Source organism: Cervus elaphus, chromosome 32 (assembly GCF_910594005.1).
Source record: "Cervus elaphus chromosome 32, mCerEla1.1, whole genome shotgun sequence".
NCBI classification, from domain to species: Eukaryota; Metazoa; Chordata; class Mammalia; order Artiodactyla; family Cervidae; genus Cervus; species Cervus elaphus.
This window is the reverse complement of record NC_057846.1, coordinates 21,680,098-21,696,878: the sequence shown is the minus strand read 5'-3', so window position 1 is coordinate 21,696,878 and position 16,781 is coordinate 21,680,098. Positions and strand designations below refer to the sequence as shown.

The window sequence follows — 16,781 nt, the reverse complement described above, 5'->3', positions numbered from 1 at the left end:
GAGTATAAATTATATTAATGTATAAAACTATGATTTTCTGGCTAACAAAAGATTGTTTATATTATTGCAAGCAAGGCTTTGGGTTTGGGATGTGGTATTTTTATGCCTGCTTAATTTTTAACTATTAAGTCAATGAGAAGCACTGAATCAAATTTTTAGAGTTTTGTATCTAAACGTTAATCTGTTAAATTTCACAGACCTGTGACTGACACTTCTTTGATCTTTTAATTGGTAATATAAAATTCACAAAGTTGATTTTTAGAATTACATGCTTAAATGCCCCTTGGCTGGTATTAATTAATGAATTTAGTTTCCTTTATTTTTGGAATTTTAAAGAATTGGATCAGGAATGAGCTAAAATTTACTACCTACAAATGGGGTTTGTTAGCAAACATACTAGCAACATCATAGGGGGAAATGTTGAACATATATAAAAAAACTTATTTTCTAAGCATTTTGGAAGCTCTCATTTATGTAAAAAATTTAATATGTTGGGTAGTATTTATATCAATTCATAAAAGTATAGCTAGACAATGTGATTTGATACAATATCCTGACAAATACTTAATACATTTGGGTATGACAGAATACTCTGAATTTTAAAATATTAAGAATGCTTTTATATTTATTTTATTATTCAACATATTATTTGCCCCATCAGTCCAATTAATGAGACTGCTGATATGCTATGAAGCATAGGAAAAGGAGAACATTCATTTTTCTACTTTACCTCATCATTAATAACTGACTTCCCTGTTCATTTTTACATATTTAGACATATTTTTCCTTTTTCTTCCTACCACCTATTCCTGAGCCTTTCCTTACTTTTATGCTAGCCAGGAAAGTGGGGAAAGGAGAAAGCCAGGTAGGATCCTTTTGTTGCTGTTCAGTCGCTAAGTCGTGTCCAGCTCTTTGTGACTCCACGGACTGCAGCCCGCCAGGCTCCTATGTCCGTGGGATTCTCCAGGCAAGAATACTGGAGTGGGTTGCCATTTCCTTCTCCAGGGGGTCTTCTTGACCCAGGGATTGAACCCGTGTCTCCTGCATGGACAGGCGGATTCTTTACTGCTGGGTCACCGGGGAAGCCTAGGTAGGATTCTATCATCTGATAGAAGGAAGATGATATTGGTAGGTAAACAGGAAGAAGCATCTGTAAAGAATTTTCATTTTTTAAGCTAAATGAAGAAGCTCTGATGAGCCGAAATACCTTGGTTTTGTTATATCAATTTTGATAAATTAGTTACTCAGCAAATGAATCCCTAATTTTTTCAATGATTATTATCATCTGTTTGATGATGCGGACTTAAAAGCCTTGTTTTTTAATTTTTCCTACATCTTTCCCTTTCTCATCACACACACACTGTGTCCATTCACTGCCTTCCTTTCTCTTATCAGCTGATTCCTTCATGATTCCTCAGACTATTTCAGGTACCTAGCATCTCATGGTTTCACATAACAGCTTCCCAACTGATCTTCAAGTCATCCTGGACACCGACACCAGATTCATCTTGCTAAAAGGCCACTCTGAGATGCTGCTATCTTGTTCAACATCAGACCACGGTTCCCCACTGTCTGCTACTCTGCAGGACCGGACAGTAACTCCTTAGAGCATCAAGGCCCTGAGCTCTCTGACCTTAGCCTGCCTTCCTACTGATCTCTCATTACTACCAACATGGTCATTTTGATGTTACCATAATTTTTAACTGGATTGCGTTTCTCTTAGAACGTGTCCCACTCATCTTTTCTGAGCAAGTAACTCGACTTGTTCTATATTCTTTCCTCATGACTGCTCTCCTTTCTCCTGGTTGTTCTGTGTCAGCAGATTTCATTTTAGACCTGCGTTAAGTATCAACCTTCCAGGAAACTTTCCCTAAATATACTCCTATCTCCCCCTAATCTCTCCCTTCACAGAGAGAGTGAAAAAGTGTTAGTCACTCAGTTGTATCTGACTCTTTGCAACCCTATGGACTGCCAGGCTTCTCTGTCCATGGAATTCTCTAGGCCAGAATACTGGAGTGATTTGCCATTCCCTTCTCCAGGGGATCTTCCTGACCCAGGGATCGAACCTGGGTCTCTCACACTGCAGGCAGATTCTTTACCATCTGAGCCACCAGGGAAGCCTCCACACATTTACTCTCGAAACACAAGCCATGTGATTAGGTGTCAAAGAGCGATATTGATGATGTTATTTAGTCTATTACATGTCCATCTTGCTCTCCCTACTGGGTTGAGAGTTCTGAGAGCGTCGACTTTGTCTCAATAACTACAATCTGTCCAAGAACCCAGCACATGGTAAGTGATCAGTCAACACAGACTTAATGAAGATGGACATCAAGTTAAAACCTAAACCATTGTATTTTACACGGATGGCACATAAAGCAAATGCAAGAGTCCATGTTTAGCAGGGATAGCGTACAGAGAAGGATCATGAGAGAGGGGTTACAATGAGCATCACTGCCAAACATCACGTGCTAGTACAGAAGGAGTTCATTGTACAAAGTATTGTTAATAATGTAGCTCTAATCTCACAGGTTTTTTTCTAGAGAGATGGCAGTTCTACATAATTTATCCAATGATTGTGAAATAAATCTAGCTTTTTATAAATCCAGGGAATTAGCCTATAGAAACCTGGCCACTTGGACAGATGAAAACTGACTATGTGGTATAGTGTAAAGAAATTAAAAGATGCTTACTCCTTGGAAGAAAAGTTATGACCAACCTAGACAGCATATTAAAAAGCAGAGACATTACTTTGCCCACAAAGGTCCGTCTAGTCAAGGCTATGGTTTTTCCAGTAGTCATGTATGGATGTGAGAGTTGGACTCTCAAGAAAGCTGAGTGCTGAAGAATTGATGCTTTTGAACTGTGGTGTTGGAGAAGACTCTTGAGAGTCTCTTGGACAACAAGGAGATCCAACCAGTCCATCCTAAAGGAAATCAGTCCTGAATATTCATTGGAGGGACTGATGTTGAAGCTGAAGCTCCAATACTTTGGCCACCTGATGTGAAGAACTGACTCATTTGAAAAGACCCTGATGCTGGGAAAGACTGAAGGCCAGAGGAGAAGGGGATGACAGAGGATGAGATGGTTGGATGGCATTACTGATTCAATGGACATGCCTTTGAGTAAACTCTGGGAGTTGGTGATGGACAGGGAGGCCTGGCGGGCTGCAGTCCATGGGGTTGCAAAGAGTCGGACATGACTGAGCAACTTAACTGGACTGAACTGATGTGGTGTAGTGTAAAGAACATGCTTTTCCAGACTGGTTCAAATCTCTGTCCTCCATTTCTTAGTTGTGTACCTTGGGGGAAGAGGCATAACCTCCTCGAGCCCCTCTTAGTTCCTAGTAACCTTGCAGGGCTGCTGTGTGTCTGGCATTGTGCCTGGTGTGAACAGCCCAGCCTGTTAAAAAGGTGGCTGTTTTGATCATTTTTTCTGTATCGCCTCCAGCGTTTCTGCATGTAGTTGGTGTACACACCAGCTCGTCTTCTCTTCTCCACAGTTACTAAAAAGCCCAGGCCAGAACAATTTTGATATTCAGCTGTGGTTTCTAACAGCAGAGCTTTTCATGCTCAGAAGTCTGGAGAAATTCCGTGCTAGTTTCTGCATGTGGCTGGGCTACTAGTTGATAGCGTGAGATCAACAGGGGAGCCCAGGTGAAGGTCTTGGGACTGTGGATATGGGTCGTATGGGTATGTGACAGCTACACACCTTTCACCTGACCTTTGTTTTTTATTTCCTAGCTGTCAATCTCTGCACAAAGGTTTAATTAAATCACATGGATTTATTCATCTCAAGGACTTCACGTTAACTATCACGTTAGTGATAGTTGGATTGATTTCTATGCAATATCATTGTATTAGCTATTTTAATGGCCAAACCAGATTGATCATGTCCAATATATCTTGCCTTTTTTTCTTTTTGCTAGCTTTCCTTTCAAACATATCCCCCCCAACCCCGACTTTTTTTTTTTTTTTGCTGTCCTCAGGGAAAGTTTCTCAGTTAAAAGTGCCCATACATCATACAAAACTTTCCTGTACCTTCTTAACTAAGTGCACAGAGCAAATGGAATCTGGAAACTTTGGAGCCTATATTTTTGCTTCAATGACATTCATTCTGAGCCCTGAAGAAAGTCTTTTCCTCCATAATAATGTCAGTGGAAACACTACTTCTTAAAACTCAAATCTATTAATTCTCTCAACTTAGGAAAATATACAGTTTAAATGGGGTTTAAATACACAGTTTAGACTACAGCAGTCATGAATTTACCAGGAAGTCAGTAAAGCTTAACCTTTAGGTCTCCTCCACTTGTATGAGTTCCTTCCAAGTGCAAGGGCCCCAGGCAGCATGTTCATGGGATCTTATGTTTTAAAAAATTTGCCAATGTAAACCATCTTTAGGTTCTTTTTCTTTAACTGAGTCCCCCTAATTGAATGAGCTTTGGGCCCCATAAAGCAGATCTGCCCGGGCTATTGGTCAAACTGAACTCTCCTCAAACTCTCAACTGTGCTTCAAACGTTGTTCTCTTCAAAATGGCTTATAGTCAGTACCTGAAATTTACAGGTTTCTTTTTTGTTACACAGAGATGCTCATTATAATGGTTTTCTGCGACAAAATTTAATGCTAGCCAACTCAAAAATATTTTTCAAATTATAATGCACAATATGGGCTTTGCAATATGCTGTATCATAATAGTTCATTTGTGCAATTTTCATTCCTCAGATGTTCTCTGCTGCTGAATTTCCTCTCTCATGATAAAATGTTCTTAGAAAACAATGTCAGAGAGTCATGTTGACACATACAAAGGACATTCAAAAATACACAATAACCTTTAAGCAAGATGCTTACCTATGTCTAAAATCTTTATTTCTTGGTGGAAGCAGATAAAAAGGGTGGAGAAAAAAAGCATAGTTAGAAAAGGTTTCTATATAATGAACTGAATACTGAGATTTTAATTATTTTATGGAAAATTGCTAACTTAAGCAGAACTAACACTGGAAATGAATTTTGTAGGTCAAGGCTCATCAAAACAATTTATAGAACAGAATGATTTTGATAAACACACTTAAATGAACAAAGCAAAAATAACAATTTGTTATTCTAACTACTGGCATTATGGTTAATGAGTTAACCCGATTTGAAGATTTGATATTCTAGTTGAAAGTTATAGGCTTTGTTTGTTTACTGTTATGTTCTAATACTGTAGGAAAATACTTTATGCTTTAATTTCAACCAAAGTTGAAGGTTGAAACCCTATATCACAAGGTTTTTCGAAAGATAACTAAAGAAATTTAAAACCCATAGTTCTAGCTTACTGGAGTATAGAAAATTCACTGGAATCAGTGAGATTTTATATACTAGGTTATTTTATACTCTTTCATACATTTAGGGCACAATATACACCTGTTGGGCTTTTCCAAATTTGAACCAAGAATTTCACTGCTTTCTAAGGAGAATTTTAAACACTAGAAAGGTATGTTTAAGTAAATAAATTAGTACACCATATGCAACATTATTTTAAAATAAAAGCATGTTTCACTATGATCGAAACCCCAAAATAAGGAGAGACATACCTTAGCTCTAAAACGCTTGTTACATTTCCAGAAGGGAATATCCGCCGAACATAGTTGAAATCCCCCACATACAGACTGCCGTCGATCCCACACGCTAACGCCACCGGGGCCAAGAGTTTATTACCATCGGCTTGACCGTTGCAACTCGGGCATGAGATGCTGCGCCTTCTTCCATTGCCCATGATACTGCTGACCACGGGGGGCTGCTGGGAGATAAACTGATTCTCCCCGTTTCCCTTGTAGAGGATACCTGGAAGAGATAAAATGGGTTTTTCTTATGATAAAAGGAGTAAAGATGAAAAGTCAACAGGTTCAGTACAGAAGCCACAGTTTGGTGCCTTTTCGATTTGGACTGGGAAAACTTTTATCCAAAGTTCTATCAGAAAACGCTCCATTCAATGACCCAGTGTAAAATATTATATAATAAGATATATAGGAGAGAGCAAAAAATGCTATCCATTATGGGTTTAAAGAATGTCTGGTGAAAGAAACAAAGGCCTAACAAGAAAAATTAGAAACTGACTTCTGGACATCAGTGACTCTCAAACTTGGCTACATGTTGGAACTGAAGGGAAGTTGTATAAACTACTCATGCTGGGATCTCACCCTGAGGGATTTTGATGTAATTGATCTGGGGGCAAGGGGTGAGGAGGGCAGCCTTGCATTGAGATTTTTAAAAATTCTCCAGATGATCTTAATGTGCATGTAGCCAAGTTTGACAACCATCTCTACACAATGTTCTTTAAAGTCAAAGTCGCTCAGTTGTGTCCGACTCTTTGCGACCTCCTGGACTATACAGTCCATGGAATTCTCCAGGCCAGAATACTGGGGTGGGTAGCCTTTCCCTTTGCCAGGGGATCTTCCCAACCCACGGATCGAACCCAGGTCTCCCACAATGTTCTTTAGGGGGCAGCAAGTTTGCCTAATTGTTAAATGATGTTGAAAACATTCCATATGAATCCAACTAATAAAAATATGCACCAACAATATGACTTTCTTCTTTAGGAGTTTATTACTGATTTGTAAAAAATTAAATACACTTTACAGAAAACAAAGCTAGAAAATATATATCAAACCTCTAACATATGACTATACTGTGAAAGAGTATTTTTCTTGCTTATACTTCAACTTGATATGAAAATGCATGCACATGTAATTATTCAAAATTTCAGACATTACAAAATAGGGAAGGGCAGTTTATCATTTAAAGTGAATTTTGCTTTTAGACATGAAAATACCAATAATTTTAAGGCAAGATGCCAGTCTGCTCCATTTTGGTCTTCAACGAAAAGCTGAGAAAAAAATCTTAAATAAATATTTTCAAAGTGAGAAACTAGATGTGAGTGGAGATTCTAATTTTACTCATTTACCATTATTAAACATAGTTCACTGGTTGCATTTTGCTATGATGTAACCGGATGGTCAGCCATTATTGTTCCACACGTTCAAGACACTTCTCAATATGTTATTATCTGTAAACCACCTGCTGTTTATACATTTTTTTTAAACAGATATACTGTTAAAAGAATCAATCCCAAGAAAGTACCAACAGGAAGATTGAGAAAGTGTTTTTTCTTCCCATTTGGGGATAATTTGAAAGTGAAGAAGAAAGCAGAATAATGGTGTTCCTCTTATAGCTCAGCACATTTTAGGTGAATTCTGCCATTACTTTTCTAATGCTCTGCTACATGGGTGATGTAAGAATCATGGCCAATTTACATAAAGAAACCAGGACTGAAAAAACAAGTTTATTCAAATTTAGGGAAAATCATCTAAATAAGGCTTGATCATAACAACAGACAAAAAGCATTTTGCTTTGAATATTCAAAGAATACATTAATGATCCCTAAGATCTTTCTGTGATTGCGTTATTTGACAGTGATGGAACTATAATTTCCTAGAACAGCCAGTTCTGTAATTTTCATCAGAAACTCCTACTAGTCAGCCTATGGCTCGCCTGCATCTGATTCATTCAGTCATTACTTAGAACGATTGGTCTTTCATGATTCTCCTCTATTATGACAGAATAGAAAGATGAACATTAGAATATTTATTTTCATGTTCCAGGGTGCTTGCACAAACACCTGTCACTGTCTATGTTTTTGCCTTCTTGTCTTCCTTACTGTATTTCCATTGCTCGTCCACCTTGTCACGATTACAAATCACTTTGTTTATTCAATTAGACACACGTCACTTTGAAAAGCCACTACCTGTCACACTGCTCTGGGATAACACTTGAAATCACATTCAGTTCAGTCTGTGAAGTAGGTTTCCTTGCCTTTTAAAATAATATATATTTTATCATTTATAACTTTTTGGGGAGGATGGAATTTGGGGTCAGTTTTTACATCTGACCTGTTATTTTAATAAAATTTAACCATCTATTATTCTCTGGAAGAATGCGTGTGTATTTTTATTAAATGTATCCACACACAGAATATTTATGAGTTTCTTACTCTTCCTGAATATTACACTGAGAGCTGAATATATACATACGGTTTTTCCTGAAGCTCTCGGCTTGTAGTCTTTTTACTGGTTCATAATTTCTTGGGTGAAATCCTTAGGCTAACTGGTTATGAACTTTACCCTAAAATCTCATAATAATGAAAACACACGGAGAGGTTTTCCTCTGGGTTTGTTTATAAAGAACTTCTGGAAGCTTTCCTGGCGGCTCAGATGGTAAAGAATCAGTCCTGCAATGGAGACCTGGGTTCGATCCCTGGGTTGGGAAGATCCCCTGGAGAAGGGAAAGGTTACCCACTCCAGCAGTCTTGCCTGGACAGTCCCATCGACAGGAGCCTGGTGGGCTACAGTCCATGGAGTTGCAAAGAATCGGACACGACTGAGCAACTTTCACAACAAAGGAAGAATACAGCAATATGTCAAACTATGTGAACTATAATTGGAGAGACGATCAAAACGTATCCTTTATTTATTTCAATTTTTTGGCTGTGCCATATGGCATGTGGGATCTTAGTTCCCTGACAGGGACTGAACCCACATTCTCTGCATCGCAGCACAGTCTTAACTGCTGGACCACCAGGGAAGTCACAACAGTAGAGAATTCAATCAAGAGTGGCCACTGGTATGGCTGGCACACGGCGTTGCATTTTGAAAGACTGAGGTTAAGCCTCGCGTGGCTAACATCAGAGGCGGAAACCACCACTGCTTTAGACACTGCTGATGATCGGACAGGACATGTGGGACAACCTCCTTGGTTGGGACACCCCACTTTTTCAAAGTCTGTATCACACGTGGCACTAGTTATATGCTCTGTCCCTAACCTTAGGGGGTGCAAAGTGAACCGAACCTGACGTCCAGGACACACCTGCAAGGGAAGCAGAGCATCAGCACCGCTATGCGCCAGAAAAGATGTGAGGGGTTTTGCTGATTTGTCCTTTTCTTACTACTGATTAACTCATTCAATTCTCTTCTGGAGAAGAGAATGTTCAAGTCCTGGATTGGAAACTATTTAGATTTAGCACATTTAGAAGTTTAAAATGTATCCTCTTCAACTCCAATGATCATTTTTTTTTAAACAAAAAGAACCAGTATCAAAGCAACATTAATCAGAAAAAGTAGCCTTCAATCATAGTTAAATATTTATTTAGTTGTATTGGATGCTTGACTCAACATTCTGTACCTCTGAAAACCTCTCATGAGACAAAAGCTAATTTTGACAAGATTATGAAATCTCCTTCTTTGGCTATTTGTAAGAGAAGAGCAGAGAGTTACTAGCATGGTAAGACTTAATTTCAGTTTAGTTCAGTAGCTCAGTCATGTCTGACTCTTTGCGACCCCATGGACTGCAGCATATGCCAGGCTTCCCCGTCCATCACCAACTTCCAGAGCTTGCTCAAATTCATGTCCATCAAGTCCGTAATGCCATCCAACCATCTCATCCTCTGTCATCCCCTTCTCCTCCTGCCTTCAATCTTTCCCAGCATCAGGGTCTTTTCCAATCAGTTGGTTCTTCGCATCAGATGGCCAAAGTATTGGAACTTCAGCCTCAGCATCAGTCTTCCAATGAATATTCAGGGTTGATTTCCTTTAGGATTGACTGGTTTGATCTCTTTGCAGTCCAAGGGACTCTCAAGAGTCTTCAACACCACAGTTCAAAAGCATCAGGTTTTTGATGCTTAGCTTTCTTTATGGTCCAACTCTCACATCCATACATGACTATTTGGAAAAACCATAGCTTTCACTAGACGGACCTTTGTTGGCAAAGTGCTATCTCTGCTTTTTAATATGCTGACTAGGTTGGTCTTAGCTTTTCTTCCAAGAAGCAAGTGTCTTTTAATTTCATGGCTGCAGTCACCATCTGCAGTGATTTTGGAACCCAAGAAAATCAAGTCTGTCACTGTTTCCATTGTTTCCCCATCTGTTTGCCATCAAGATGGGACCAGATGCCATGATCTTTGGTTTTTGAATGCTGAGTTTTAAGCAAGCTTTTTCACTCTCCTCTTTCACTTTCATCAAGAGGCTCTTTAGTTCTTCTTCGCTTTCTGCCCTAAGAGTGGTGTCATATACATATCTGAGGTTACTGATATTTCTCCTGCCAATTTTGATTCCAGCTTGTGCTTCACTCAGCCCAGCATTTCTCATGATGTAGTGTGCATACATCTGACTCAATGGACATGAGTTTGAGTAAGCTCTGGGAGTTGGTGATAGACAGGGAAACCTGGCGTGCTGCAGTCCATGGGGTCACAAAGAGTCAGACATGACTGAGTGACTGAACTGAACTGAACTGAGCATTTAAGTTAAATAAGCAGGGTTACAATATACAGCCTTGACGTACTCTTTTCCTAATTTGGAACCAGTCCATTGTTCCATGTCCGGATCTAACTGTTACTTTTTGACCTGCATACAGATTTCTCAGGAGGCAGGTCAGGTGGTCTGATATTCCCATCTCTAAGCATTTTTAGCATTTTTCCATAGTTTGTTGTGATCTATACTGTCAAACATTTTGGCATAGTCAATGAAGCAGAAGTAGATGTTTTTCTGGAACTCTCTTGCTCTTTCTATGATTCAATAGATGTTGGCAATTTGATCTCTGGTTCCTCTGTCTTTTCTAAATCCAGTTTGAATGTCTGGAAGTTCTTGGTTCACGTTCTGTTGAAGCCTGGCTTAGAGAATTTTGAGCATTACTTTGCTTTCATGAGATGAGTGCAATTGTGCAGTAGTTTGAACATTCTTTGGCATTGCCTTTCTTTGGGACTGGAATGAAAACTGAACTTTTCCAGTCCTGTGGCCACTGCTGAGTTTTCCAAACTTGCTGGCATATTGAGTGCAGCACTTTCACAGCATCATCTTTTAGGATTTGAAATAGCTCAACTGAAATTCCATCACCTCCACTAGCATTGTTTGTAGTGGTGCTTCCTAAAGCCCACTTGACTTTTCATTCCAGGATGTATGGCTCTAGGTGAGTGATCACACCATCGTGGTTATCTGGGTCATTAAGATCTTTTCTGTATGATCATTAAGTTCTTCTGTGTATTTGTGCTATCTCTTCTTAATATATTCTGCTTCTGTTAGGTCCATACCATTTCTGTCCTTTACTGTGCCCATCTTTGCATGAAATGTTCCCTTGGTATCTTTTATTTTAGAGCAAGTTACCTTAGGGTTCTGTCTTTCTAGCAAAGTTGTTGAGTCACTAAGTTGTGTGTGACTTTGCAACCCCATGAACTGTAGCCCACCAGGCTCCTCTCTCTATGGGAATGTACCTGTATATTATCTGAGATGTAGCCAAAGAAAGTAAAAGTGATAGTTGCTCAGTTGTGTCGGACTCTTTGCAACCGCATGGACTATGCTGTCTATGGAATTCTTCAGGTCAGAATACTGGAGTGGGTAACTGTTCCCTTCTCCAGGGGATCTTCCCAACCCTGGGATGGAGCCCTGGTCTCCTGCATTGCAGGTGGACTCTTTACCAGCTGAGCTACCAGGGAAGCTAGCCAGGATGTGGGTAAATGTTAGAAATACAGCAAAGACAACAGAATTTGTTTAATGTAATTAATGTTCTTTATGACATGAAGTTGGTCACATTTTGCAAGAAATTTATATCTTTTGGTTTATGAGATCTGACATGTGCTTCTCAGAGCATATTTATCTATCAGATCTACAACAAGTAATACTCTTTGATTCTTGCTTTCCTTTTCCCAGAGTATTTTTTCCTAATATTTGTAAAGTCAAAAAACAGCTAATGTAACCCAGGTTGAGTGGGAGAAGTTTTTTTTTTCCCTCAAATGCAATCTAAGAAGAACTGAAAAATTCTAGATACTGAGAATGGACTACTTTTTTTAAAAGATTAAGATCTATTAGAAATATTTTTGTAAAGCCACTTGGAATTTTAGTTTTTTCTTTACTTAAAAAATCCCCCTCCCTCCATTTTTCATAAACCTACCTAAAGCACTCTGGATCAACTCAAGTACTTTCTAGGAAAACTATGTTGGTGATGAGACTATGAACACTGTGAAGTATATTACATAGTTTCCATTTTAAGTTTTCATAGTCTTTAATCTACTTATTTTTTTGGTCATACAATGTGGCATGTGGGAACTTTGTTTCCCAACCAGGGATCAAACCCATGTCCCCTGCAGTGGAAGCATGGAGTCTTAACCTCTGGACCACCATGGATTCCCTGAAGTCTTTAAAAATATACTTTTTGTCCCCCTGCTAATTCTGACCCTATAGCATGCATGGGATAAAATCTTGCTCCAATTTAACTGATTTGAAAGTGAATAATATTAACTATCTGTGGACAAGCTCTTACCATTCTGAACATCCAACACATGATGTTTATTTAATGTCCAACCGCCCATGTTGGAAGCATCCAATTCGTAGCCTTGCAAAATGGCAGTCCTCTTCTCCCATAGAGTCAGGTCCAAACACGACTCATATTCATATCCCACTGACACTAGAATCAGAACAAATCATGGTTCATCTTCCCAACCACAGGCAGAAATGCAATTTATTTTATTATCTTGATAAAACTGCTTTTTTCACAGATGTGCTCTGAGACCATATTTCTACTTATTTGTGAACAGAGTCATTTTTTATATGAGAAGATTTGATCATATAAAAGGTGGTTTTCTAAAAAAAAAAAAAGATCTCCAAATATTATTTTTGTATTGACTTAATAGAAAACTAGTATTTTTCCCTACACCACTTTTTCACAAAGGGTCCACAGTACAAAATGAAGCTCAGGTTGAGCAACTGGGGAAGTCACTAGTTAGATCAGATAAATTGGCCCCAAATGGTGATCAGACAATAACAACAAAAAGTACCATTTACTATCTGAATAATCAGAGATGCTTAGGCTCCGGGAGTATTAAGTTATGGAAAATATTAACGCTAAGTAAGGTTTAAGAGAGCAAACACAGATAGCCAGGTTACAACATTATATTCACATGCTCTTATCAGGAATAAACAATAGAACTATCAGCAGATTGATAGGAACAAGTCTCAAAAGGAAAACTTCAGAGTTCACAAAGAAACATGGGTTTTAAAATTTAGAACAAAGTGAAGGGAGAAGGGGCAATTATCTGATCTGAATAAATTCCAGTCCAAATTACATATTAATTTCAGGATAAAATGCCTACTATATTTTCAGGTAACATGTTTTCCTGGGTATTTTGAGCCTGAGCCTGGAGCCACAGTATGCATATCTCAACAGATCAAACTCTGATTGCATCGTCCCATTATGCAGTGAAACAACTGGTTTGACAGTTTATGAATATCATTCTGCTGAACTGACCAGTCCTTCCAGTCAGAAGAGCTGAAATAATTTTTGGACACAAACGTTGTCTGATGTCATGTTAAAATATCATTATGACTTGAAACTACATGTTGTTAGATACTGAAATGTAAAAAAGGTTAATGAAAATTGAGATTAAATTATCAAGGAAAGAAGAAAATGAAAAAAGGAAGGGACATGATGAGGAAAAAAACATGAAAAAAAGGATGTTAAAACCTGAAATTTCACATTCCCTTTCATCATATGGAATATACTCCTTTTTCCTATTGTAGATCTAAACCAACCATTTACAACCTTTCTAGGCAACCTTACTGACATCCTCTCTGCTTATCCACGGATTTCCTTGGGTTACAATGAATTTCCTGTTAATTCTGAGTTCAGCACAGTGGTTTTGGTGCAGAATATAATACATTTACAAGGGACTTACCAACAGCTTCAGACAGACCGTAGACCTTTTGATTATATGCATCTGTTTTATCCCATATGAAAGTATAGGCCAAGTTCGGTGATGCAGGAAACCACTTTTGAAAGAGTCTTCCCACGACAGCCACCATCAGATGCACCTTCATTAAATTAAATGGGATAACGGACTGGGTCATTGTGATCTTAAGTACTGACTTATACCCGGCAGCTCTGGAACTTAGGTAGGAAAGTTTTAAGTCTGTTCCTGGAATTGTGGTTTCTTCGTGGAGGACCTAGGTTGAAAGAGAAAGCAGAAGTTTCAAACGGGGATCGTGTATGACTATTAGGTAAAATACATTTAAAAGAATGCAGCAAAGCAATTAACAATAAGATAAGATCCCAAAGAGTCAGTATCCACAAAAACACATTTGAGATGTTATCTTATTCAATAATTAAAAATAACGCTGCTGCCAGCTCGATTTTTCTCCTCCTAAAAGCTTCCTGTCATTTATCTTGAATTAATCACAGTTCAGGTGTTACTTCTCATACAGGGAATTTTGTGACTGCTCCATCAGGCTGACATGCACTGACTTGTTAGTTTATAGTCACAGTGGATTCTCACTAACCCATCTTTCACCCCCGTTGCCCTGGAGAATTAGAGCAGACATTTGTAAGATGGTTTGCTCAGCACAGAAATATGGCCCAGGCCAAAGATCTGGCCCATGCCAGCTGGCTCATTTAGGGGTTAAACCTACATCTATGGCCTCAACAGCTGACTGGTCACAGCCTGGAAAGACAGGAATGGTAACAAAACAGACCAATTCACTTGGGTTAAATTGTAGCAAATTCCATATTCACCTTGGAAGGTAATATAACAACAGCACACTCCCATAATTATTTAAACATTGAGCTTGCACTCATGGCTGATTTTTGATATGATGGTACATGAACTAATATTTTCAAGTTGCATAAATTTCCCCCCAGAGAACAATTAACGTGCTGTTGAATGTCTGCAAAAGACACTCGATATACACTGTATGAATTGAAATGAGTGTAAAGAGTTAATATAATTACCTGCATAAAAATCTGTTATAAATTTTAAAAATCATATTCCTAACCCCACAATGTACCCATCAGTGTGATGTGCTCAATGAATGCCAATAAATTTATCCTGACATATGCAAAATACATTATGTTGAAACAGGATTTCAATGTTTTGAAAAAAAATCTATGTTATGGTGTATATAAAATAAATCCAAATAATTCAGATTCTACTTGCTAACAGTGCTATTAGTTTGGTTAACAATACTAGCTCTTCTTAGGCTCAGGCTTCCTTGGTGGCTCAGATGGTAAAGAATCCACTTATAATGCAGGAGACTCGGGTTTGATTCCTGGGTCAGGAAGATCCCCTGGAGAAGGGAATGGCTATCCACTCCAGCATTCTTGCCTGGAGAATTCCATGGACAGAGGAGCCTGGTGGGCTACAGCCCACGGGGTTGCAAAGAGACTGAGAGACACGCTTTCACTTTCACTTGGGCTTACTACATCTTGTGTAATGTACAATGCTGTCTATGCTTAAGAATCCACCCTAGGAGCTCACCACTTTCTCTACTAAGAATTAAATAGCATTCTCAAAGGTTTCCTCAGATTGCCCTAGGAATATTCATTACTCAGACTTAAAGGACTACCTTTTCGTGTTGGAAAAATCTTAAAACAGCGATTCAGTGTTCAGTAGTGTTTTTCTTCCTCCCAACTCCTCTCACATGAAACAGTTAGGAATGATGTATGTCTGTCATACAGATGTTAATAACTTAAGTAGGACCCTTGGGTTCAGGGTGAATCATCTGAACAGAACTCACTGTTCCGTATCATTGGGGGTGAAATACTGGTGGCTTAGTTTGAAAAACAGATTCAGTGACTTGGATGGCCCTGAAAATGTAAGTGATTATAACTTAAAGCATATCATTTATTTCCTCTTAATTTATTTTCAAAATAATTTCACATAAATTTGATAGGTTTCCTATAGATACCTTCATGAATATATACTGTGATCTTCCAGGAGTTATATCTCTATTTCAAAATATCATGCTATTCTTAATTTTAAATAACTGATTTCTGTCTTTGTCATCATTAGCTTACTTCACGGGAACAAATAATCTGTAATTTAACTCATTAAAACGTGTTTCTCCTAGGTAATTTAATTTGACCATACTATTTTGCACTAGTGGAAAAGCAAATCAAGCCAGCGAGGAAAAACCAACCATTAAGCTTCACTGTATGCTTCTTACCCCTTCTACCCACAATCACGTTTATCCAAGACACCATCATTTCTCCTACTACTGAGACCGCCTCCTGACTGGTCTCTTTGTTTCAACCCTTGCCCTAAATACAATATTCTCAGGACAGCAACTGCAATGATCTTTTAAAGAAGCAAATAAGAAACTGTATTTGATCAGCCTAAAATCCTCTCACAGCTTCTAGTTACTCAATGATCACAGGAAAAGCCTCATCCTTGCCATGGTCTTCAGTGATCTGTGACATCACCTCCTTCATTTCAGCCACATGTGCCAGCTTCTCTGTAGTTCTGTGAACAGGCCCATTTCTTGTTCTTCCCCTTCTGTTGGTCCAGTTGCTAAGCTGTGTCTGACTCTTTTGGGACCCCATGGACTACAAAGTCCGCTAGGCTACTCTGTCCATGGGATTTCCCAGGCAAGAATACCAAAGTGGGTTGGCATTTCCTCCGATGCTGGATCTTCCCAGCCCAGGGATCGAACCCAATGTCTCCTGCCTTGCAGGCAGATTCTTTACCACTGAGCCAGCAGGGAAGCCTGTTCTTCCCTTGGAGCTTTTGAACTTGCTCTTTGCTCTGCTTGGAATGACCTTCTATTTTCCAGGTTTATTCTTTCTCTTCTCAAAGTTTCTGCTGAAATGTAATCTTATCGAAGAGATCTTCCGGGACCATGCTATATAAAACTGCAATTCCATCCACTTTACCCTGCTTCATTATTTTAATGAAGTCTTATTCACAACTTGACATATATTTGTTTGTTTTC

At 38.7% G+C, this 16,781-nt stretch overlaps 1 protein-coding gene across 7 annotated transcripts in view; it reads right to left on the bottom strand.

Annotated features, from left to right (window-relative positions):
• The window catches only part of TENM3 (teneurin transmembrane protein 3), a 614,750-nt gene that overhangs the window by 51,713 nt on the left and 546,256 nt on the right, over positions 1 to 16,781 (bottom strand). For 5 of the 7 annotated variants that reach the window (XM_043893315.1, XM_043893317.1, XM_043893318.1 and 2 more), the window contains 4 exons: positions 13,754 to 14,021; positions 12,343 to 12,486; positions 5,574 to 5,823; positions 4,849 to 4,869 (listed from right to left, as the gene is read on the bottom strand). In XM_043893315.1, coding sequence (XP_043749250.1) covers positions 4,849 to 4,869; positions 5,574 to 5,823; positions 12,343 to 12,486; positions 13,754 to 14,021 — 683 coding nt within the window. The remainder of the gene's footprint in view (positions 1 to 4,848; positions 4,870 to 5,573; positions 5,824 to 12,342; positions 12,487 to 13,753; positions 14,022 to 16,781) is intronic. The other 2 variants (XM_043893319.1, XM_043893320.1) reach the window with 1 other exon arrangement.